Consider the following 25,520-nt stretch of genomic DNA (forward strand, 5'->3'; position numbering starts at 1 on the left):
ACAACTTTTGCCTACACCAAATGATGAATGAATCAAATAATGAGTACGATATCATCATAACTAAACTAATCATTCTCTGCAGCTCTAATAGTTTGTTTGTTATCTTTTGAACTCTAGGTATGTTCAACGACCTGCCTTGCTCATTTAAGAATTCTTATGTTTGTGGCAAGCACGTGTGAAGATCCCCGTCATGTGCTGACACATCTGCCATGGTGATGTCACAACCCCACGGATGATGTCGCCTCCACCAGGGCGTCAGGCCTTGATGACTTGATCAGTGCTGGAGGACCTATTGAATGAATTAATTTTGATTGATTCAATAAACATAAATCCTGTTGAGGAATCTGTCTCACGCTCAGTATTTCAATGTGTAATATCAATCAATCAGTCAGTCAGTCAGCTCATTAATCATCTAGTCAATCAATCAATATTTTACCTGTTCATATATCTGCATATACAATGGAAAATGATAACATTTTGTATATCTGTAGCTATGAGCTTTTTTACAACCATTAAATGGCATAAACAAATCAATCCATTTAAAGGGACAGAGATAATCCATCCTGCCTGTTTCTGTTGATATAGAGTCAGATAAATTTGACCTCATTAACTACAAGTCAGAGCAGATGGCCATGACGTGGGGTCCCACAGGGATCCGTCACTGTAATGAGCAAATCAATGATTGGATGCATCAAAAAAAAAAAAAAAAAATTCAACTCAACAGAGATAAGAGTGTCAGTTCCACAAGAAACCTTGGTGTTATCCTGATTTCACTTTTGAACCTTATCTGATTATGTTAAGACCTGCCGAAAGAGTTTGTTTGTCTAAGTTTCGGTGTGGAAATCATAAGTTACCTATCGCTGAGCACAGGTATGATTGTGAAAATGTCCCCCGGAAATGTACTCTTTGTTTGACTGGCAATCGAGGAGACGAATATCATTATGTACTTGTGTGTTCTTTTTTTGATAAAGAGAGAAGAGAGTTGGTCGGACAGTTCTACAGAGCAAATCCAAATATTTATAAGTTTCAAAAGTTGATGTCATCTCGAAAAGTAAAGGTCTTGTCAAATTTGTTGAAACTTTTAAAGAAAATCTTGAATAGTTTCTCTTGATTTGCTTTGACTTGTATGTATGTACACAAATTCTGTTTTATTTATTTTGTTGTGCATTGGCTGCCGCCTGTTCTGATTTGTTAATGTTATTTTTTGTTGTCTGCCCCCGGGGAGGGGTCAAAAGGAATAAATGAAATGAAATGAATCCTGGACTCAGATTTAAATTTCCACAGCCACATTAAATCCAAAACGCCATCTGCCTACTACCATTTAAAAAACATTGCTAGAGTCAGAGGAATAATGTCAAAGTGAAACCTTGAAAGGCTCACCCACGCCTTTATTTCCAGTGGAACGGCAATTGTCTGTTACTAAGACTTGCAAAACTGTTTGGCAACTTCAGCTTATTAGGGTCCTGACAAAAACTAGGAAATATAGCCCCATTTCCACCGTCCAGCACTCGCTGTATTTCCTCATCAGCGGTGACAGATGGAAGTCTGCACCTGGTTTATCGTCCACAGAACGAGGCTGCACGCCCACATTTTCACAACAAAATAGAACAGGCTGCAGTGAGAGCCTCTCTCCATGGGATATTTAAAAATAGCAGCTTTGTGCATTTAGTCCTTCTCAGGCAAGCTCAGGGGTTTAGTGTTGTCAGAGCACATGCCAAGATGCGCCGCAGCACTTTTTTCTCGCCAAGTGAGGATTAGAATATATAGAGTTCACAGAACCAGGTTGAAATTAATATATATAAACGCTTGAAGATCCACTCATTACTAAAAGTGTCTGTCACATAAAAACTAAAGTGATGGTTAAAGTTGTCACAGTGATTTCTGTGACAAGTTTGACACAGAAATTTAAGGTGTGTTGATTGATTCTTGTCATCAACTCATGCACTGAGTAGCATTACAAGTTAAAGCTCCACCTTAAAGTCGCTGGTTAACGCCCCAGTGAATAAAGTTGTTTTTTTTCTCAGACTCCAGCTGCTGTGAGAGGCAGCAAAACATCCTTTTATTTTATAGTTACAGTTTACTAATAAAACTCTCCACAGTATGAACAGTGGTTACATGAGCCTCAAAACCAGACACAACTCAGCCCTGAGCAGAGTGACCAGACTGCAGTGTTCACAGCTCCACCTTTTACGTAAGATCGCTACTAGGGTTGAGATTTTCATGGTACAATAAGGATTATAATTATCAGTCAGAATGACCCTTAAAGGGATGAAAACAGAAGGGTTATTGTTGGTTAAACAAACATATCATCACTAGAATTAAAAGTTGAATTCATTAAGATAATGGAAGTAAAAAGTCTCCCCTTAGAAAATAATTACAAAAAGGGTGAGATTCAACATCCAGTTACAAACTTGCCGTGCCTAAAATGCATGTGAAAATTCTCATGTAATATGATAGTGTTCTATTTTGTCCACAAGGGGGCGCTCTTAGTTGTGTGGTATTGTATCTGGCCCTCTTGGCTCTTACTGACCTGCACTCTGATGTCAGATAAATTGGGGATGCACCGATTTTGAAATTCTGGGTCAATACTGATACACATGTTTTTATATTGTTGTTTATGTTGTTTTTGTTATTTTTTCCCCATTTTGTTCGAGGGAAACAAAGAAATGTACACATTAAAAATAACTTCTCAGTAATTAAGCCCTTCACTACACTATCTTTGAATGAGCACGCGTTTTATTATGCAAAGTTATGACACAACCTTTTATTTAATCTTTCACATGGAAAAACATATTTTTACAAAAAACTGCTTCAAAATATTTTTACCAGAGGTGGGAGGAAGTCACACATGTGCAAGTCATAAGCAAATCTCAAGTCACAACCTTGAAGTCTCAAGTAAATCCCAAGTCACTGTGGTGAAAATCAAGCAAGTCAAACTGAGTCCTTGCTCGTCAAGCAAGTCGAGTGAGGGCATTGGTCAGGTCAAGTAAGTCACGAGTCAAGTCGTACTCACAAACTCATCAATATAATATAAAGTGCACCCAGTGGTGGAATGTAACTCAACATATTTACTCAAGTACTGTCAGTACAAATCAGAGTCTGTTCTTCTCATGTCACCATCTACCTTATTATCTGACGGTTTTAGGAACTAGTTACTTTACAAATTAAGATTTTACACTCAAAACACATGAAAATGTTCAAGCACAGCTGGAACTATGAGTCAGTTTTTGAACTGACAGAAAATAAATGTGCCACTGATTATCATCTGACTCGTTTTTAATGCAAAACATTTAATGGCTCCAGCTTCATAAATGTGAGAATTTTTTTCTGCTTTTGCTTTTTATTATTTTATAATTAACTTTTATGTTGAGGTTTGAACTGTTGGTTGGACAAAACAAACACAATGAAGGTGTCACTTTGGGCTATGGTTCAGTGTGACGCTGTCTCCCACTATCTCCTATTTTTACAAACCAAACAACTGATCAATTAATGGAGAAAATAATCAGCACATTAACCAATTAGCGGAGTATTTCTACAGGGTGGTATTGGTTACTTTTTCAACATTTAAGGATATAAACACTTCTTGTCCTGCTCGGAGCCCTCTGATCAGGGTGAAAGACTCCACTCAAATAACACACCTGCTGCTGTCAGACAACAGCTGAAATAATAACACACTGTTAAAATCCCCAAATGCAAGCTGAGCAGGAAGGAGAGGCCAAAAACAGTCAGTGGGGAAACTATGTGATGGTGTGGCGATGGCCCTTTTCTTTTTTTTCTTTTTCTGAAACTGTCAAATTTTGAAATAAAAAAGTAATCTTGCTTAAAATATTAAAGAAATGTGTCATCTTTAACTTCATGCCTTTTGGAGATCAGTTCATCTTCTACTCACTTAACTATTCACAGTAAAGTATTTTTGATCAGGAGTGCCCAAACGTTTGCATACCACTGTACTTTTTTCTGTTTCAGAGCTGAGACCACTACAACAGAATAAAGCTCATTTTGGTATTGAAAAAAGCAAAAGCAAAGCCTAAACCAGTCACCCATTCATCATCTGTGGAGCAGCTGCAGACTTTTTTATTCCATCACTGGCATCACAAGTTTGAGACTGAGTAATGCATCATAAATATTGACTGAACTTTCCACAACCACGGAAATCAAATATTGGAATTCTTAACTTTGGTGGCACTCCAATTTCAGGACAGCACTGCTACTGGCCTGTTGGCTCATGCTGATCCTTTAGTTCTAAGTTAAACAGAACCAACTTAATTCAACACCCCTGAGGGATTTATTCAAGTCCACCGATTACCTTTCCAGCTGTATTCACAGAATCCACCCTGGGTCTGTTTAACAGGATTTTCAGTACGTAACATTTACCTGCAGCAACAGAGGCTATGAAATGTGTGATCAAACAAAAATGGATTATAATAGAGGTTTGGGAAGTGATGGTTACAGTGTATAAGAGGATGGGGTGAACATTTTAGCTCTTGGTTGATGTTGTATGGGTCTGATTATGGATATTGTGTGTAATTATAAAAATAGTAAGAGATTTGTTTTGTTTATATGACAGCAATTATCAGCTGACTACAGATCAGATGAAAACATGGTGACTTTTATCTTCCATATTCTCACACTTCCCTTAATCAATATCCACCAACATACAGAGGAGCATCTCTTTGGAACTACCTCCTGTCTTTTCTATATATGTATGTTCAAATAAGAGCAGGCTTTACTGTACATCAGCTGTCTCCGAGCTGCGTACATTTTGCACTGCAAAACATTTAATTCACATTCACTCTCAGCACATAATGGTGATGTTAATGAGTTCACACAATAAAACATTCAAAAGTGCTGAGCTTTTGACCCTGAGCACCATTCCAGGAACTGCTTGGTTTCTTCCAACTTAAAAGCCTCTGCACCAAACTCCCCTCAGAAAACCTGAGTAAATCTTACAACAGTTTTGGCGCTTTGATCATGTGAGCGTTTTTATTCTGTGAGACAATATAAAATCCAAATGTTTGGATGGAAAATCTATAAAACATAAAATGATGAGACTCACTCATATGTAGTCTTAGGCCCCGATCACACACAAAGAGTTTCAGCAGCTGGAGGCGGCTTTTGTAATTATCTTTTAATGATAATCAAACTCACTGTTTTTGCTACGCGCCTCGTGTTTCTGCGCTCTAGGTGCCTGGTGTTTTTGCCAGAGCGCTCTGAACTCCTCGAGCCGAAAAAACTTCTGTGGTCTTCTGTGGTGGTCACAACAACAAGTTTACAGGTGGTAAACAGGAAACTGGTGTTAGTGGTTGCTGTATACCCAAAGCTATATGACTTTACAAACCGCAATAGAAAGCAGCAGGCGTGGAACCATGTAAGTGCAGTACTGTAAACATCCATGATGGAGGAGAAGCTCCTGGACCAACTGGTGGTACTCCCCATGATCCAGCCTCTTTTTTAGGGTCTCATGTACCCACACAGATCTCTGTTTATCTGCTGACAGCCTCTCACCCTCAACCAGAGCTACAGACAGTACCCTCTGCCTCAACATGGCAGCAGCTACACATTGATTACTGTCAGTGTTAAGTGTAAAATTATGTGTTACTTCCTTACGTACTTGATCATCTATGTAATATATATTAAAGGGAAATTTCGTTTTATTTCAACCTGTCTCCTATCGTCCTAAATTTGTTTCAAGTGACTAGTGACATAAAAATAATAGTTAGCATGTTAGCCGTTAGCCTAGATACAGCCGGGGCGCATAGTAGCGTCAGACCTGTTAAAAGGTAAGTGAACGGGCAACCTTCAAGTGCAAAGTTAGTCCACTAAACAAGCTTTTTTTCCTGCCTTTTCGTGCCTGAAATCTCGCGAGAACAAGCAGCAACAGCTGGAAGGCAGAACCGGACAGTAGCCTGAAAAGTTCATTCATTTATTTTATGAAAGATTTATAGAATAATGGCTGACTTTTTGCCAGACTTCGACTTTGTGGAGGAGGAATTTGATTTGATGGCCGCCCTTATTTATTTGAGCCAGAATACACTGACGAAGAGCTTCGTGAAATTGAAGAACGGAGGAGGAGAGAGAGAGAGAGAGGTGCAACAGGTAGAGGACGAGAGAGGAGGAATGGCTGCTGCAAGGCTGCGTAGCTCTGGAGATTGGTGGTGTACCTGTGAATGCTGTGCCCCAGTGCCCACAGAAGAGGAATGCCTCTGTTGCAAGGAATGGGACCGGTTGCAGCCTTATTTTCAAGGTCTGGATGTGACCGAGGACGAGACACCTCCACCTGGAGTAGTATCCAGCTGGGCTTTATCTAGAGCTGGCGAGATATATTTCGGCCACGCTTTGGAAAGCAGAGCTAAATGATAAACAAACATGGCAGCACACTGGTAAGGTAAGACAACACGTTTACATGTTGTTTTCTATATGTTCTCTGACATTTATCCTAACGATATGAGGCGGTCTTTGTGGAGAAAAAGCTTGTTTAGTGGACTAACTTTGCACTTGAAGGTTGCCCGTTCACTTACGTTTTAACAGGTCTGACGCTACTATGCGCCCCGGCTGTATCTAGGCTAACGGCTAACATGCTAACTATTATTTTTATGTCACTAGTCACTTGAAACAAATTTAGGACGATAGGAGACAGGTTGAAATAAAATGAAATTTCCCTTTAATATATATTACATAGATGATCAAATACGTAAGGAAGTAACACATAATTTTACACTTAATTTCAATACCCATACAGTGATGCAGACAAGGGTGTCATTTCATTTGAACGTGGCAGAGGTCCCATATTAAGTTAGGGGGTTTGGAGTCCTCCCTCAGGAAATGTGAGCTGCAAATACTTCGTTTCCTGCATTCTGTTATTTTTTTCTGCATCAAAATATGGTGTAAATGTCTTGATTTATGTAAAAGAAAACACAAAATTCAGGCTGCAGATGACAATTCAAAATAAGACGGAACATAAAACAGGTTACAACTGGTATCATCATAATGTTATGCTGAAATGTTTCCTTTTGTATCTTTCAAACAATTCCCATTTGTTTCAAGGTAATACTGCACAAATTATATGTTAGGACGGATGTGAATGTTAGGACGATATACAGTAAAGGGCCATAGGCTGGAATCAAACCCTTTGCCATTGCGGCAAGGACAGTGCCTTTACACATAGGACACCCACTCTAACCGCTGAGCTGCTGATTACCAGTTTTATTTTCCGTAGCTGCTTATCCTGTTGGGGGTCGTGGGGGGTGGAGCCTATCCCAGCTGACATTGGGTGAGGGGACGCCAGACTATCACAGGGCTGACACATAGAGACAGACAACCATTCACACCTATGAACAATTTACAGTCATTAATTAACCTGCATGTCTTTGGACTGTGGGAGGAAGTTGGTTCAAACCAGGAACCCTCTTATCGTGAGGCAACAATGCTAATCACTGCTCCACCTTTACGCCCTTCCAGCTTTAAGCTCCAAGAATTTTCATGTGACGTTGAAGGTATTAAACATATAGTAGCCCATAATTTTGTGATTTTTTTGTTAATATTGACATCATGTAGAGTGTTGCACTTTTCTGTACATCACTCAGCGTCATATCTCAGGAACAGAAGGGGAGGCATTTGGTCAGATACTGAATTGGTGACTCTAATCTTGAAACTGTGCTGATTGTATAGATCTTCTGTGTGTGAAGCATCTATGTTTTCACTGACATGGATGTTGAAAAAATTTCAGAGCTGATGATTTTATAGCTGAAGAAGACCTCAGGAAACTTTGCTGGATCAAACACAGTATTTAATAAAGACCCGACTGAGGAGAATCACAGTTGAACATACAGAGTGTAACACAGTGTGTCCTCGCCCAGTTCTTGCATTTAACCTAAACAGTATTCTCTTGCGAGTCACTCCATGTTCCTAAATAAGGTAAGTCTGTCCCAATCTATGGTTTTAGGAAGTTTCTATTGGTTACTGACTTTAACCAACAAACACGCTCACCTGGCTCGCTCTAAATTACCTCAACTGTCTCTTACAAAATAGACATTTCTAAAATGAGACTCTCGTCTGTTGAACCTGGAGCACAGGGCAATCTCCCTTAAACTTGGAAGCTATGGCAATGGAGCCAGCCAACAATGGCCACGTTTCCCAGTTAAGAGAGATCTTAAGACTTAAGAGCACAGTTAAGGACGTCTTAGCTAAGAAGGGTCGCTAAGATAAGAGTGTTTCCCAGATGAGTTCTTAATGCCCTTCTTAGGATCGCTCTTTAAGATGCTCTTAACAGGAGCTGTCCACTACCGCGGTGCTGAAACTAAATCAATCAATGTCAGGCAAATCGATCACCCACCACTTCATCAGCCATAAGTCACACACAGCGCTGCTACCTAACGCACTAATTCCCTGCTGCTCGTGTGTAAGTGTGTTCTAATAATTCTAATGAAAAACTAAGACATAAATATTTGTTAATGACCTATTTTCATGATGAAAACAAGAATACAACTAAATAAGAAGTAGTCTTGGTAAGAGAATCATGAGGAAATGTATTAAACAAGAAAACACAGACGCCTTGCTGAGGCCGGTGCCGTCTCCCACCACCTCCAGGAAGCTCCCCACTGCGTAAAAACGCAGCGCAGCCGGGCACTGCACCTCCGGGCTGAGGGTGAAATTGTACCGGGTTGCCCTCCGGATGTGTGGAGACACTAGTTGATGAGGCGTTGTATCTCACACTTGTTATTCCTCATACTTATTTTTCTTATTATTATTATTTTTCTTCCGCCGGATTTCGGTGCGTAACTTGTGCCACAGCTTTGAGCGCACACAGGGTCTTCATAAAACATATAGATTCAAGATTCAAAGTGTTTATTGTCATATGCACAGTAAGGACACGCGTTTCCCTGCAGAATGAAATTCCTTCTTTTCTGTCACCAATTAATGCTAAACAATATAAATCTGAAGTATAAAATAGATCAAAATATATACGCTGTGCACTGTTTTAACATCTCCTTGCTTAGTGTAATATTAATTTGCTTGGCGTGGCTGGATCTGTGAGCGTTTGGTCGCTAAGAAGATTGTTAAGAGTGGGTCAGCTCGATCTTACAACTCCTTCTTAGTGAAAGATCTTCTTAAGCTAAGAGCGATCTGGGAAACGCGTTTTTCTTTCACGGGAGGCTTAAGAGCGTTCTTAAGAAGCTCTTAGCGCTAAGAGCAATCTGGGAAACGCGACCCTTATCTGGGCAGCTGTACTCCCTCCGCCACAACTGGGAGACAATAGATGGAGCGCATACATACCAAAGGTCATGTAGCCTGACCTCGAGTCCTCTTTTAGGCCTCCTGCTGACCTGACTGTCACTTTAAGCATAACTATCACCCATCTCCTTTCCTGACCACAGCTAAAGGCTGTAACACAACAAAATTTCTTCACAGATATAAACTGCAGGAGAAACCTGACTGGTGCACAGAGGCATATAACCGTGGGGCTGTAATTCTAGTGTTTTATTTGTACTGATAAATATTATCAGTGTTCAATTATTAGTCTAAGTCTTTTTATCCCAACTCTTAATAGTGTCTGCCAAATTCATGACCCTTGTTGCGTCTGTTTTGTACATGCTGGCATGTGGTTTTATGTTTATGCTCTGTAAAGTGACCTTAGGTGTTTGGAAAGATGCCTAATAAATAAAATGTATTGTAATGATTTTGTTACTAATTTTCTTGGAAGAGCGTTCCAGGTTTTCCTCAAGTTTGAGCCAAGACATTACTAATTATTTATTACAATAATTAAACATTACATTGTGATCAAAACAAAGACAAACCACAGGTGTTGGAGTCAGAACACTCGCAGAGAAGATATATAAACTGTTTCCCTCTCAAAGACACCCTGCTACCTGCTACTGCTGCAAGTGCAACCTCACCTGATCATCACAACAAGGTAAGGCTCTCATTCCTGCCTGTCATCACTGCATCAGCTGTTTTCATTCATATCTACAGGAAAGACTTTTTATCTGTTTATTACATTTAATTTTCACATCAAGGGAAAATCCTCTTTTCAAATAATGTTGCTGCAAGAAGAATCTAGCAAATTTTAATTTCGTAATTTGAATTCACAGTTTGCATTACTAATATACTGTGTCCTCACACAGATGGCATCAAGTCTTCTTCTCATTGTGGTCCTCTGTTTGACCAGTGGGCTGTGGATTGGAGCAAATGTAAGTAATATGTATATTTGGTTTAAAAAGATCTCTGGTGTTAAGACACCTGAACCTTAACATAAACCAGTCCTCCAGCCCAACATCATGTTTTCAACATGAAATATGAATGTTTTATTAATATTTTGCAACAGGGAGGAAGTGAACAAAACACATTTTGAGAAATAAAAGTCACCATCTGTATTTTTATATTAAAATCTAAAGTTACAAATAGAAGCAAATCCAAGATGAGTCTGATACTAAAGATCGTGTCTTTATCTCCACAGGCGTCATGTGAAGGTTGGTGCTTGGTGCTGGTGAATGGTGGAGGTGACATCCTGTAGCTGCCACTTTGTGACTGCTCTTCAGTTTATTGATAAGACTACAAAAATGATTTTCAACATTGCTCTGTGCTCAAAAGCTTCTGTCTATAAAGATTGAGTTGAGGGACAATATTCTCACAGCTCCACTGGATTTGGACCATTGGAGGGTTTTTCCATGATTGTCTTTCTAATCATCTTCAATTGTGTTACAGATGAGTGCTGCAGAACCTGCCCAGATGGTTGGACTCTGTTTGACTTCAGGTGTTACCAGTTCCACAAAGCTCCAAAGACCTGGGCTGATGCAGAGGTATGTCTTGAAATGATGTCATTTCTAACTGACACACTGTATTTGTGGTGTATGCTTTAAACCAGCTGCACTAGAATCACTCAGTAGTAAAAGTGCTCATATGAACATTTTTATATGAGTGAGACTCTCAAACAGCTTCACAATTATCTGTGACTGAATCTGACACTTGATTGGTTTGAAATACACAGAATTTTATTGCAGACTATAATTAACGCCCGCAGTGTCATGCCTTTGCGAACCAGTCAAGTTTCTTCTACAGTTTACATCCATGTCTACAAAAACATGGACGCTTCACACTAGGAATGCACAATAGATTGGGTACGTCATCTGTATTTGCCATCATCGGCTCTAAAATGAGAATCAGAATCGGGCAACATGCTTTTTGTTATTTTGCACAATGAATGAATATTACATACACTAAAAAGTATTGTCTCCATCTGCTGGTGGGCCGTCACGATAAGAGTATACATGGATAATATGATGTTAATTCCACTACAGAAGAGAGTTGATGATCACTAAAATTAGATGGGGAAAAAAGTGGATATGTCAATACTGGTATCGGCCAAATGAGTTGTTATACATCAGCATATCTGATATCGGCAATGAATCCAATATCAACATCCCAACTTCACACACATCTTCCCCCGACAGCACAGAAGATCTATACAATCAGCACAGTTTCATGATTAGAGTCACCATTTCAGTATCTGACCAAATGTCTCCCCTTCTGTTCCTGAGATGCAACGCTGAATAATGGCCAGGAAAGTATTTTATGCTAAACATTACGATGTCACAGTGAAGCTGACCTTTGACCTTTTGGATATAAAATGTCATCACTTCATCATTTTATCCTTTTTTTCCCTTTGTGTGAAGTTTTGTCATAATTTATGCAAGAATTCTTGAGTTATGGCCAAAAACACGTTTTGTGAGGTCACACTGTTTTGACCTTTGACCATCAAATTGTTATCAGTTTATTTTTCAGTCGAAGTGGACGTCTGTGTCAAATTAGAAGAAATTCCCTTAAGGCGCTCTAGAGATATCATGTTCACAACAATGGGACGGGTGGACAGACAACACCAAAATGTTTGCTCCACGTCTCTTTTGCTCCACACTGTGTGCGTCACACTCAGTCTCTGTCACATTCTCACTTTGTCCCCAACATAATGTAACTCTCTCTGTGCTCATCCAACTTACTTCATCTCTGTATTATTTTTTCTCACTTTGTCTTCTTTCTCTCCACACTTTATTCTCCTCATCAGCATTTCTGCACCACTCTTGGTGGAAATCTGGCTTCCCTCCACACCCAAGAGCAGTACAAAGCCTTCAGACAGATGATCCTGAGAGTGACTGGCACACATACAAACACTTGGGTCGGAGGCTACGATTCATCAGGCGTGAGTCCATCTATTCTTTAACGTACATGCTGTAAACAGTTAAAACATAACTGAAATACATCAAGCTGGATTTATAAATGAAGTTCATGGCTATGTAAAAAACCTTTCTTTCAGGAGGGTGTGTGGCTCAACAGTGACGGTTCACTGTTTGACTTCAAAGGCTGGGCCAAAGGGGAGCCCAACAATGTTGGCGGAAATGAAAACTGCATGGAGATCAACTTTGAAGGTTAAAGTTCATCATCTGTTGTCTTTTAGATTGGGATTTTTGTTTAAATTGAAAAGTAGTGTGGGAAAAAAATATCAATACTTAAGATATGAAAAGGATCTTTTGTAACTCATAATGTGGTGGAACCTTACATCATTATTGTGTTTCATTTTTACTTTGGATCTGTTTTGTTTTGTTTTGGATTGTTTCCAATGTTGCAAACTCATTAAGGAAGTTTCCACCCTTGGCCCAGAAGACTTTTTTTTTTTTTTAAACATCAGCATTAACACATGGATTTCCAGACAATTTCAGCACAATGATACTGGGGGAAAAAAGTTGCCCTAGAATTATTGGAATCATACTGCTACAAAAGTACCTTAAGGGAGACATCAGTTCAGGGCACAAGAGAGGGCACAGCTGGGTCCAAAATTGTATAAAAGGACATTGTTCTACATTGCAGCTGTAAAAATGTATTTGGTTCTTGCGCTTCACTTTGCTACTACAACTGCTGTTGGTCAGTTAAAGACAGGGATCAGATATGAAGATTATAAACAGATTTTACAAGTACTACAACTAAAAGAAAATCTGACACAATTCAGCTTCTGTCATTTTCAGTGAGCTTGACATTTGCCCCTTTCTTAGGCAACATGATTTAACACGTGTTGTGTTTAACTACATCACAAGTAACGTAGGTCCATTTAGCTAATTCCCAACATTTCGTCATTTATATTAGGGATGACTAACTGTGAATTTCTGGGCCAATACCAGTGGTTGTTTTGTTGTTATTTATTCCCCCTTTTGTGCCAGGGAAACAAAGAAATCATTCAAGTCATTCAGTCCTTCGTCAAACTGCCTTTAAATGGGAACTAATTCAGTCATACAGATTTCTGAAACAACCTTTAACATAACCTCCTTTCACATGAAAAACATTGTTTTTAACAATTGCTTCAAAGGCCTTTTTACTAGATGTAATATATCACAATTCCCTCTCTAATATCTATTTTATATGGCTGTGAAGACACAAATTACTCCTTCAGCCTGAATTTATTGATGTTTCTCGTCCATAACTACATTTTACAAGATTACGTTACAACCCAGCCAACTTTTGTATGCAGGGCCCATGAGGGTAGTAAATGGGCTGAAAACTGGGCCTGATATGAGACTGTTAATGGCTTCCATAATAGCCCCATGCCAGTTGCCCACATGGATGGGTTCATCTGTGGGCCCAAGATTAGAAGCCCATTTTGGGCTCATACCCACTTGGTACCCATGTAGCTGTGCCATTACCCATGTGGGTCCCACAGGTGAACTCATCCGTGTTGGCATGTGGCATGGGGCCGTTATAGGACCTGTGGACAATCCCATATATATATAAACTACCCACATGGGCCCCACATACAAATGCTGGCTTGGAATTAACCTTCACTCAGTACTCATTTTTCATGAATAGAGCTTGAATGCATCGTCATGTAACTCAATGCAACCAGTTGGTTTCAGCTGAATGCTTCCAGCAGTTAACTGGCTGTCCTCCTGATGACGTCAACAGCTATTTGTCGTTCACGATGTGACATCATCAGAGAGGGTTACTGATTGGCTCTTCTGATCAGCCTTCAAACTATTAACTGTTCTATTGAGAATCCCTGCTCGGCTGCTTCAAGTGGAGACAGTGAGTTCATTCGGTATGGGGAGATTACAGTCTGCAGGCTAAATGACAGTCCCAGATTGACACATAGTCATATTAGCCAAGTAAAGTTATCATAACTGAAGGCATGAGGGCAAACACAAACCTATTTTGTATTCAAAACAGCAACAAGTTTGCACCCCTGGTTTCTTTACGGTTTTTTAAATATGTGCTTTCATTTGCAACAGTGAAGCAGTTTATAACTCAGGTTTTGGAGAATGTTATAAAAAGAAAGTTTCACTTAATTGAGAAAAGGCAAACAATGTCAATGTAAAAAACGCATAGCAAAGCCCTCTGACGTGCTGTCATTGTTTGTCTACAGGAAAGGATTTCGTCAATGACATACCCTGTGATCAGAAGAAGGCTTTTGTTTGTGCCAGAGACCTGTAATCACTCCCCTCCATGACACATCAGCTGTGGTGATATCACATCCCCACTGATAATGTCACTTCTAACAGGGAGTCGAGTCTCGACGACATCGCTGCTGGAAGATCTCTTGACAATTCTGAATTGATTTCAGCTTCATCAATAAACACATATATCCTGTTCAGCAATCTGCCTCACCTCTTTTTATTACCATCTCATGCATAAAGCTCAGTGTTTCCAAAAAACTGTTCTGAAACATTTTCACATAACATCTCTGAAGCACAGTGTTGTAGGAGCAATACCTTTAGAAAATGTCTGCACTCGTAATAAAATTTGGGGCACCACCCTCCTATGGAGGGAAGCAACTAATCAAATTAATAACTTCGAAAACCAATTATTGATTCGTCAGAACACTTATCAATTATGAATCAATCTCAATATCTGGATTATGAATTCTCCATACGGTGATCTTAGTTCCTGCTCAAAAGAAATATTCACAGACAACGTCTTGGCGATAAAAGAAGATTTATTGAGGGGTAAATGTTTTAACAACTGAGTAAATGAACAGTAAATGAGGACAATATGAAATAACACAAAATCGACAGTATGTATAGATGGATTAAGACAAGAGGTAACACTTGTGTCAGTATGTGACTATAGATAAATTGGGGACGCAGGGATGCGCAAAACCATTTACCTAACGAAACCTAAATTAAGATCAGAATAAATAAGTCCCCTATTTGACATCAACTCTGATCACAACACAGCAGCTGCATCAGGTGAGGGGGATTTGGCCGACTTTGAGAAGAGATGACTCAGCCGGATGTTTCTCGGGGACCCTGGACTGCCGCTGTCGACTCCCAGCTTCACTTCACAGCCTTCCAGCAGGGTGATACAAACTGGAACACAGCAGTGAGGGGCGGTGGAGCCTGAAGGCAGTGTCCTTTATGTGGTCCTTACACGTCGGTGATTTTAGGAGGCGGAAAGTCTCTTGTTTCGACCAAAGAGTCCCTGCTCTGCAGACACTTGGACAAGTGGCTGGCAGCCGCTGGATCTGATGAATCTTTGACGGAGTTGCAAGCCGAACAGAAACTCATCTATTTAGCTATGGCTACTCGCTTATAATAATGGTGAAAACAATCTAGTTGGCCCTTTGATATTATTATCAAAGTTATTATCAACGCGTTTAAAAAAACATTGTTGCAATCGGCTGGCTTCGTCGCTTCAGGTACAATGTTACTGAAGGCACAGACAAAAAGAAAGAAACCTCAGGAAAGACAAAACAATCCTGGATGTGTCGAGCAAAACTTAAAAGTTTAAAATAATTTCGATCGTAAGACAAGAAAGAGTTATGCAGGAACCGAGTTTAAGAGTGTAACAGGAGGGCGTAGGTGCAACTGCAATTGTATCAACATACTACCACCTCAACTCCAACAGTAAAATCCTGCTGTGACATGAATGACTCAGAATACCTGATGAGATCAGATACAGTCGCAGACTACACCAGTCACAGGGGACATTTTACAGTACTTTTACTTGTAAAACTTTAAGTACATTTTTCTGTTTATACATACACACTTTTACATACGTAACATTGTAAATGCAGGAATGTCACTTGTAACAGTATTTCTACAGTGTGGTATTGGTTACTTTTTCCAACATTTAAGGATTTAAATACTTCCTGTCCTGCTCCCAGCCCTCTGATCACAGTGAAAGACTCCACTCGAATAACACACCTGCTGCTGTCAGACAACAGCTGAAATAATAACACACTGTTAAAATCCCCAAATGCAAGCTGAGCAGGAAGGAGAGGCCAAAAACAGTCAGTGGGGAAACTATGTGATGGTGTGGCGATGGCCCTTTTCTTTTTTTTCTTTTTCTGAAACTGTCAAATTTTGAAATAAAAAAGTAATCTTGCTTAAAATATTAAAGAAATGTGTCATCTTTAACTTCATGCCTTTTGGAGATCAGTTCATCTTCTACTCACTTAACTATTCACAGTAAAGTATTTTTGATCAGGGGTGCCCAAACGTTTGCATACCACTGTACTTTTTTCTGTTTCAGAGCTGAGACCACTACAACAGAATAAAGCTCATTTTGGTATTGAAAAAAGCAAAAGCAAAGCCTAAACCAGTCACCCATTCATCATCTGTGGAGCAGCTGCAGACTTTTTTATTCCATCACTGGCATCACAAGTTTGAGACTGAGTAATGCATCATAAATATTGACTGAACTTTCCACAACCACGGAAATCAAATATTGGAATTCTTAACTTTGGTGGCACTCCAATTTCAGGACAGCACTGCTACTGGCCTGTTGGCTCATGCTGATCCTTTAGTTCTAAGTTAAACAGAACCAACTTAATTCAACACCCCTGAGGGATTTATTCAAATCCACCGATTACCTTTCCAGCTGTATTCACAGAATCCACCCTGGGTCTGTTTAACAGGATTTTCAGTACGCAACATTTACCTGCAGCAACAGAGGCTATGAAATGTGTGATCAAAAAAAAATGGATTATAATAGAGGTTTGGGAAGTGATGGTTACAGTGTATAAGAGGATGGGGTGAACATTTTAGCTCTTGGTTGATGTTGTATGGGTCTGATTATGGATATTGTGTGTAATTATAAAAATAGTAAGAGATTTGTTTTGTTTATATGACAGCAATTATCAGCTGACTACAGATCAGATGAAAACATGGTGACTTTTATCTTCCATATTCTCACACTTCCCTTAATCAATATCCACCAACATACAGAGGAGCATCTCTTTGGAACTACCTCCTGTCTTTTCTATATATGTATGTTCAAATAAGAGCAAGCTTTACTGTACATCAGCTGTCTCCGAGCTGCGTACATTTTGCACTGCAAAACATTTAATTCACATTCACTCTCAGCACATAATGGTGATGTTAATGAGTTCACACAATAAAACATTCAAAAGTGCTGAGCTTTTGACCCTGAGCACCATTCCAGGAACTGCTTGGTTTCTTCCAACTTAAAAGCCTCTGCACCAAACTCCCCTCAGAAAACCTGAGTAAATCTTACAACAGTTTTGGCGCTTTGATCATGTGAGCGTTTTTATTCTGTGAGACAATATAAAATCCAAATGTTTGGATGGAAAATCTATAAAACATAAAATGATGAGACTCACTCATATGTAGTCTTAGGCCCCGATCACACACAAAGAGTTTCAGCAGCTGGAGGCGGCTTTTGTAATTATCTTTTAATGATAATCAAACTCACTGTTTTTGCTACGCGCCTCGTGTTTCTGCGCTCTAGGTGCCTGGTGTTTTTGCCAGAGCGCTCTGAACTCCTCGAGCCGAAAAAACTTCTGTGGTCTTCTGTGGTGGTCACAACAACAAGTTTACAGGTGGTAAACAGGAAACTGGTGTTAGTGGTTGCTGTATACCCAAAGCTATATGACTTTACAAACCGCAATAGAAAGCAGCAGGCGTGGAACCATGTAAGTGCAGTACTTTAAACATCCATGATGGAGGAGAAGCTCCTGGACCAACTGGTGGTACTCCCCATGATCCAGCCTCTTTTTTAGGGTCTCATGTACCCACACAGATCTCTGTTTATCTGCTGACAGCCTCTCACCCTCAACCAGAGCTACAGACAGTACCCTCTGCCTCAACATGGCAGCAGCTACACACTGATTACTGTCAGTGTTAAGTGTAAAATTATGTGTTACTTCCTTACGTACTTGATCATCTATGTAATATATATTAAAGGGAAATTTCGTTTTATTTCAACCTGTCTCCTATCGTCCTAAATTTGTTTCAAGTGACTAGTGACATAAAAATAATAGTTAGCATGTTAGCCGTTAGCTTAGATACAGCCGGGGCGCATAGTAGCGTCAGACCTGTTAAAACCTTCAAGTGCAAAGTTAGTCCACTAAACAAGCTTTTTCTCCACAAAGACCGCCTCATATCGTTAGGATAAATGTCAGAGAACATATAGAAAACAACATGTAAACGTGTTGTCTTACCTTACCGGTGTGCTGCCATGTTTGTTTATCATTTAGCTCTGTTTTCCAAAGCGCGGCCGAAATATATCTGGCGAGCTCTAGATAAAGCCCAGCTGGATGCTACTCCAGGTGGAGGTGTCTCGTCCTCGGTCACATCCAGACCTTGAAAATAAGGCGATATTAGGACGATAGGAGACAGGTTGAAATAAAACGAAATTTCCCTTTAATATATATTACATAGATGATCAAGTACGTAAGGAAGTAACAGCGTTTGGTCGCTAAGAAGATTGTTAAGAGTGGGTCAGCTCGATCTTACAACTCCTTCTTAGTGAAAGATCTTCTTAAGCTAAGAGCGATCTGGGAAACGCGTTTTTCTTTCACGGGAGGCTTAAGAGCGTTCTTAAGAAGCTCTTAGCGCTAAGAGCAATCTGGGAAACGTGACCCTTATCTGGGCAGCTGTACTCCCTCCGCCACAACTGGGAGACAATAGATGGAGCGCATACATACCAAAGGTCATGTAGCCTGACCTCGAGTCCTCTTTTAGGCCTCCTGCTGACCTGACTGTCACTTTAAGCATAACCATCACCCATCTCCTTTCCTGACCACAGCTAAAGGCTGTAACACAACAAAATTTCTTCACAGATATAAACTGCAGGAGAAACCTGACTGGTGCACAGAGGCATATAACCGTGGGGCTGTAATTCTAGTGTTTTATTTGTACTGATAAATATTATCAGTGTTCAATTATTAGTCTAAGTCTTTTTATCCCAACTCTTAATAGTGTCTGCCAAATTCATGACCCTTGTTGCGTCTGTTTTGTACATGCTGGCATGTGGTTTTATGTTTATGCTCTGTAAAGTGACCTTAGGTGTTTGGAAAGATGCCTAATAAATAAAATGTATTGTAATGATTTTGTTACTAATTTTCTTGGAAGAGCGTTCCAGGTTTTCCTCAAGTTTGAGCCAAGACATTACTAATTATTTATTACAATAATTAAACATTACATTGTGATCAAAACAAAGACAAACCACAGGTGTTGGAGTCAGAACACTCGCAGAGAAGATATATAAACTGTTTCCCTCTCAAAGACACCCTGCTACCTGCTACTGCTGCAAGTGCAACCTCACCTGATCATCACAACAAGGTAAGGCTCTCATTCCTGCCTGTCATCACTGCATCAGCTATTTTCATTCATTGCTACAGAAAAGACTTTTTATCTGTTTATTACATTTAATTTTCACGTCAAGGGAAAATCCTCTTTTCAAATAATGTTGCTGCAAGAAGAATCTAGCAAATTTTAATTTCATAATTTGAATTCACAGATTGCATTACTAATATACTGTGTCCTCACACAGATGGCATCAAGTCTTCTTCTCAATGTGGTCCTCTGTTCGACCAGTGGGCTGTGGATTGGAGCAAATGTATGTAATATGTATATTTATTTTAAAAAGATCTCTGGTGTTAAGACACCTGAACCTTAACATAAACCAGTCCTCTGAGAGCTCCTCCAGCCCAACATCATGTTTTTAACATGAAATATGAATGTTTTATTAATATTTTGCAACAGGGAGGAAGTGAACAAAACACATTTTGAGAAATAAAAGTCACCATCTGTATTTTTATATTAAAATCTAAAGTTATAAATAGAAGCAAATCCAAGATGAGTCTGATACTAAAGATCATGTCTTTATCTCCACAGGCGTCATGTGAAGGTTGGTGCTTGGTGCTGGTGAATGGTGGAGGTGACATCCTGTAGCTGCCACTTTGTGACTGCTCTTCAGTTTATTGATAAGACTACAAAAATGATTTTCAACATTGCTCTGTGCTCAAAAGCTTCTGTCTATAAAGATTGAGTTGAGGGACAATATTCTCACAGCTCCACTGGATTTGGACCATTGGAGGGTTTTTCCATGATTGTCTTTCTAATCATCTTCAATTGTGTTACAGATGAGTGCTGCAGAACCTGCCCAGATGGTTGGACTCCATTTGGCAAAAAGTGTTACCAGTTCCACCACGCTCCAAAGACCTGGGCTGATGTAGAGGTATGTCTTGAAATGATGTCATTTCTAACTGACACACTGCTCATATGAACATTTTTATATGAGTGAGACTCTCAAACAGCTTCACAATTATCTGCGACTGAATCTGAAACTTGACTGGTTTGAAATACACAGAATTTTATTGTGGACTTTCATGATTCATTTAAAAACTATCCGCTAAATCCATTCATCCATGAGATATATAATCCCTCCAGCATGATCTGGGTCTGCCCCGGGGCCTCCTACCAGTGGGACGTGCCCAGAACACCTCTAACAGTAGGCGCCCAGGAGGATCCTAATCAGATGCCTGAACCACCTCGACTGGCCCCTTTTGATGCAAAAGAGCAGCGGCTCTACTCTGAGCTCCCTCTGAATATCCGCAATCCTCACCCTATCTCTAAAGGCTGAGCCCAGCCACCCAATGGAGGAAACTCATTTCGGCTGCTTGTATCCGCAATGTCATTCTTTCAACCACTACCCAAAGCTCGTGACCATAGGTGAGGGTTGGGACCTAGATGGACCAGTAAATGGAAAGTTTTGCGTTCTGGCTCAGCTCCCTCCACACCACAATGGTACGGTGCAGTACCTGCATCACTGCAGACACCGTGCCAAACTGCCGATCCATCTAACGCTCCATTCAACCCTTACTAGTAAACAAGACCCTGAGATACTTGAACTCTTTCCCAATCCAGAGGGGGCAATCCAATCCATTTCAAGCAGAGGTCCATGGCCTCAGATTTGGAGGTGCTGACTCTCATCCTGACTGCTTCACACTCGACTGCAAACCACCCCAGTGTGTGCTGAAGGTCACGGTGTGATGAAACCAACAGAACCACCTCATGTGCAAAAAAAAAAAAAAAGGGGAGGCAGTTCTGAGGTCCCCAAACCAGACCTCTTCCTCCCCTGGCGGTGCTTTGAGATCGTGTCTATAAATATCACAAACAGGATCTGTGACAAGGGACAACCTGGCTGAGGCCCACACCCACAGAGAACACGTCTGACTTAACATCGAGTATGTGGACGCAGCTGTCACTTTGGTCATACAGGGACCGGATAGCTTGTTTCAATGATCCCAGTTCCCTGTAATTCCGTAATCCGCAGTACCCTCCACAAGACTTTCCAAGGGATGCGGTCATAAGCCTTCTCCAAGTCCACAAAGCACATGTAGACTGGATGGGCAAACTCCTACAATCCCTCCAGCATCCCGACAAGGGTGAAAAGCTGGTCCATTGTTCCACAGCCAGGACGGAATCCACATTGCTCCTCCTAAATCCGAGGTGTGAACGGTTGGAGTTTCCTTTTCAGCACCCTGGAGTAAATTTTCCCAGGGAGGCTGAGCAGTGTGTTACCCCCATAATTGGAGCACACACTCTGGTCCCCTTTTGTAAAAATAGTGACCACAACCCCGGGCTGCCACTGCACAGGCACAAAACCCAGCCTTCATGCGACACTGAAAAAGCATGTCAGCCAAGACAGCCCAACACTGTCCAGAGCCTTCAGCATCTCAGGGCGAAACTCATCTGCACCCTGCGCCTTGCTGCTGGAAGGTTTTTAACTACCTCAGCAACCTCTGCCAGGGATATGGACAAAAGTTCCCCAGTCTTCAGGCTCTGCCACCTCCACAGAGGGTGTGATGGTTGGGTTCAGGAATTCCTCAAAGTGCTCCTTCCACTGCTCAACATTATCCTCGGTTTGATTCAGCAGTTCTCCTTCTCTGCTGAGCACAGCCTGAGACAAGCCCTGCATTGATGCATTCCTTTCAATAGGTGTCCAGTGGTTTGCCAGAAATTCCTTGAGGCCAACTAAAACTCCATAGCCTCCCTGAACTCCTCCCACAGCTGGGTTTTTGCTTCAGTGACCGCCATGGCTGCAGCCCTTCTGGCCCACCGGTATCTGTCTGCTGCTTCAGGAGACTCCTGGGGCAGCAAGACCTGAGAGGCCTTCTTCAGCCAGATGGCCTTCCTCACCACTGGTGTCTACTGGGTTCTTAGGCTGTCACCACGACAGGTCCGCTAAAGGCCAAAACACACCAGCAGGGAATGCTGCGCATCAAAAAATATGCCCCAATTAATTTATAATGTACGACCCCACACCAGTGGCAGCAAGATGCACCGCCCAACAGCACTTCACGCTACTCTTCTATCTCCAGTCTCACCACCCCCCAGAATTAAAAAATATTTCTGCCACTCACTCTCTGCTCGTACATACCAGCTCTCGTAGCAGCTCATTTCTCTGCTCCTATGGCAGCTCTACTCCTCTCCTCACCATTGATGCAAAGAGAACTTTGCTGTTGCTGTGTCTCTTGTGTGACAAAGAATGGATGATGAGAGACTTGTTGAGGTCAATAAATAAATAAAGACATAAAATAACTCACAATACCGTCATTATAAAGACAATGGTCAAAAAGATACTTCCTGGCGAGTCATAGCAATCGAGATCTGCTGTTCGGTTGAGAAATCAAGTTTAATTAGTGGCTGTCTACATGTGATTTTAAGCTAATGCAGAGGTGGAGGAAGTACAGATCTTTCTGTAAAAGTTGTAATAACTGCATTGTCATCTGTTGACGAGATGCAGCGCAGTGTGATGCAGTGTGTGCTAGGGCAGCACTCTTGGTGGAAATCTGGCTTCCCTCCACACCCAAGAGCAGTACAAAGCCTTCAGACAGGTGATCCTGAGAGTAACTGGCACACATACAAACACTTGGGTTGGAAGCTACGATTCATCAGGCGTGAGTCCACCTATTCTTTAATGTACATGCTGTAAACAGTTAAAACATAACTGAAATACATCAAGCTGGATTTATAAATGAAGTTCATGGCTATGTAAAAAACCTTTCTTTCAGGAGGGTGTGTGGCTCAACAGTGACGGTTCACTGTTTGACTTCAAAGGCTGGGCCAAAGGGGAGCCCAGCAACAGTGGTGGAAAAGAACACTGCATGGAGATCAACTTTAAAGGTTAAAGTTCATCATCTGTTGTCTTTTTGATTGAGATTTTTAGAAATAACTTTTCAGTACTAAAGACATGAAAATGATCTTTTGTAACTCATAATGTGTAACCGTACATCATTATTGTTTTTGTTTTATTCATACTTTGGATCCGTTTTTATGGTTTTGGATTTGGTTGTGTCTTTTTTTTTTAAAATACATGCTTTCATTTGCAACAGTGAAGCAGTTTATAACTCAGGTTTTGGAGAGTGTTATAAAAAGAAAGTTTCACTTACCTAATTGAGAAAAGGCAAACAATGTCAATGTAAAAAACGTAGCAGAGCCCTCTGACGTGCTGTTATTGTTTGTCTACAGGAAAGGATTTCATCAATGACACACCCTGTGATCAGAAGAAATCTTTTGCTTGTGCCAGAGACCTGTAATCACTCCCCTCCATGACACATCAGCTGTGGTAATATCACATCCCCACTGGTAATGTCACTTCTAACAGGGAGTCGAGTCTCGACGACATCGCTGCTGGAAGATCTCTTAACAATTCTGAATTGATTTCAGCTTCATCAATAAACACATATATCCTGTTCAGCAATCTGCCTCACCTCTTTTTATTACCATCTCATCCATAAAGCTCAGTGTTTCCAAAAAACTGTTCTGAAACATTTTCACATAACATCTCTGAATGAAGATCTCCAGTCAATGTGAGAGCACCATCTACAGGACAAACTGTGCTACAGCATGTAAACTGTCAGGGTTATTAGATGGGGAGAAGATCATCATGAGTGCTTGTCATTATATTTTTTGTTTTACACTTAATGGACAAAAGAGCATGGGCACAGTTTGAGGTTTAACCAACGTTGTTCCTGAATCAGCCATTTTACACCATATCTGTGCACACTGAGCAAGTCTGATCAGTTTCCCATCACTTCTTCACTCTTTCATTCCGAGCCCCACTTTATTTATAAACTCTTCCTCATTAACCTGCATGGTGTGATAATCACTCCACATCACAAAACTTCTGAGTATTTTTCAGGCATTTAGTATTCCTCTGATGATCTGTGTTGTGTAAAATGGTTATTTTGCATTTCATGCCTCAGTTATCCACTTAATGCAAGACCTTTTCAGCCAACCACCATTGTTACATACAGCAAACAAGTAGGTAACACCTCAACATGTGCACTCGTACCAACAGATATAAGGACAGTAGTGCCCACACTATAATACGATCTGGATGCTAATCTGGGAAGCAGATACATCAGATGTACAAACACAGTGACAGAGCTGTGACACTGTGTCCCAGACTTCACTAGTATATGTGAAACTGTTTCTAGGCAGCAGCATTTGATCAGGTCACTACACAACTGTTGTGTTTAAGAAGTTAACTCACTTATACAACATACTGTATGTTTGTAAAGCAGAGATTCTTGTGATGTGAATAAGGCCGACCATTTCAAGATACAACAACCACAGCAGGTTCAAACAATGCTCCTGTCAGACAAACAACAAACAAACTGTTAGGTCGAGATGATCAAAATCCGGTAAAATATTCAGTTCAAACACATTATTACATACATAAAAAGCCCCAGACTACCACTGCATCCTTTGAAATATCTGAACTCTCCAAAATGGTCACCAAATTCTCACCTTTTGATTGACACCTCATGTGACCCAACAGGAGCATTCATGTCCTGCCCACAGCCATCCATAACCAATGAGAGCCTGTGTTGTCAGGAAGGCCCTGCTCCACTTCATGTTGGGGGAGATCCAGCCAATAGCAAGCGGTTGTGTTCATGACTGATGCATTTTAGAGTCAACATAAAACATCAGATTAGAGCTCATTTATTAAGAAAGTACCAGGGGAGGACCTCCTGGCCCCCGACAGACGTTCAGGCTAAGCCTCAAATGTACTCAAATCCTAGAAATGCCCCTGTGTACACCTGATGCGTGCAGGTTGTCTGTGCAGGGCTGTGACTGGATTTGCTTGTAAAAGATGAGAGAGGATAGCTTTTTTTTATTTGTACTGATAAATATGGATCTGTGGAATATGGATTATGGTGATATTATCTATAGGCATGCTGCTGCCTCAACTTTGAAGTGTCTGGAATCGGTCTATCATTCAGCCCTTAG

At 40.7% G+C, this 25,520-nt stretch overlaps 1 protein-coding gene and 1 long non-coding RNA gene across 2 annotated transcripts; both read left to right on the forward strand.

Annotated features, from left to right (window-relative positions):
- The first annotated feature begins 9,827 nt into the window (after window positions 1–9,827).
- LOC117258547 (galactose-specific lectin nattectin-like) lies at window positions 9,828–14,626 on the forward strand. Its single transcript, XM_033629558.2, has 7 exons — window positions 9,828–9,910; window positions 10,122–10,187; window positions 10,454–10,466; window positions 10,702–10,796; window positions 12,056–12,190; window positions 12,305–12,416; window positions 14,399–14,626. The coding sequence occupies exons 2-7, from the start codon at window positions 10,122–10,124 to the stop codon at window positions 14,464–14,466; spliced, it is 489 nt and encodes a 162-aa protein (XP_033485449.2). The 5' UTR covers window positions 9,828–9,910; the 3' UTR covers window positions 14,467–14,626.
- Window positions 14,627–20,360: 5,734 nt separating this feature from the next.
- Window positions 20,361–23,985, forward strand: LOC144464107 (uncharacterized). Its single transcript, XR_013491911.1, has 4 exons — window positions 20,361–20,457; window positions 23,029–23,182; window positions 23,297–23,408; window positions 23,754–23,985. It is a non-coding gene; the product is annotated as an uncharacterized LOC144464107 (long non-coding RNA).
- The last annotated feature ends 1,535 nt before the right edge of the window (window positions 23,986–25,520 follow it).

The sequence above is a fragment of the Epinephelus lanceolatus genome, chromosome 8 (assembly GCF_041903045.1).
Source record: "Epinephelus lanceolatus isolate andai-2023 chromosome 8, ASM4190304v1, whole genome shotgun sequence".
Lineage (NCBI taxonomy): Eukaryota > Metazoa > Chordata > Actinopteri > Perciformes > Serranidae > Epinephelus > Epinephelus lanceolatus.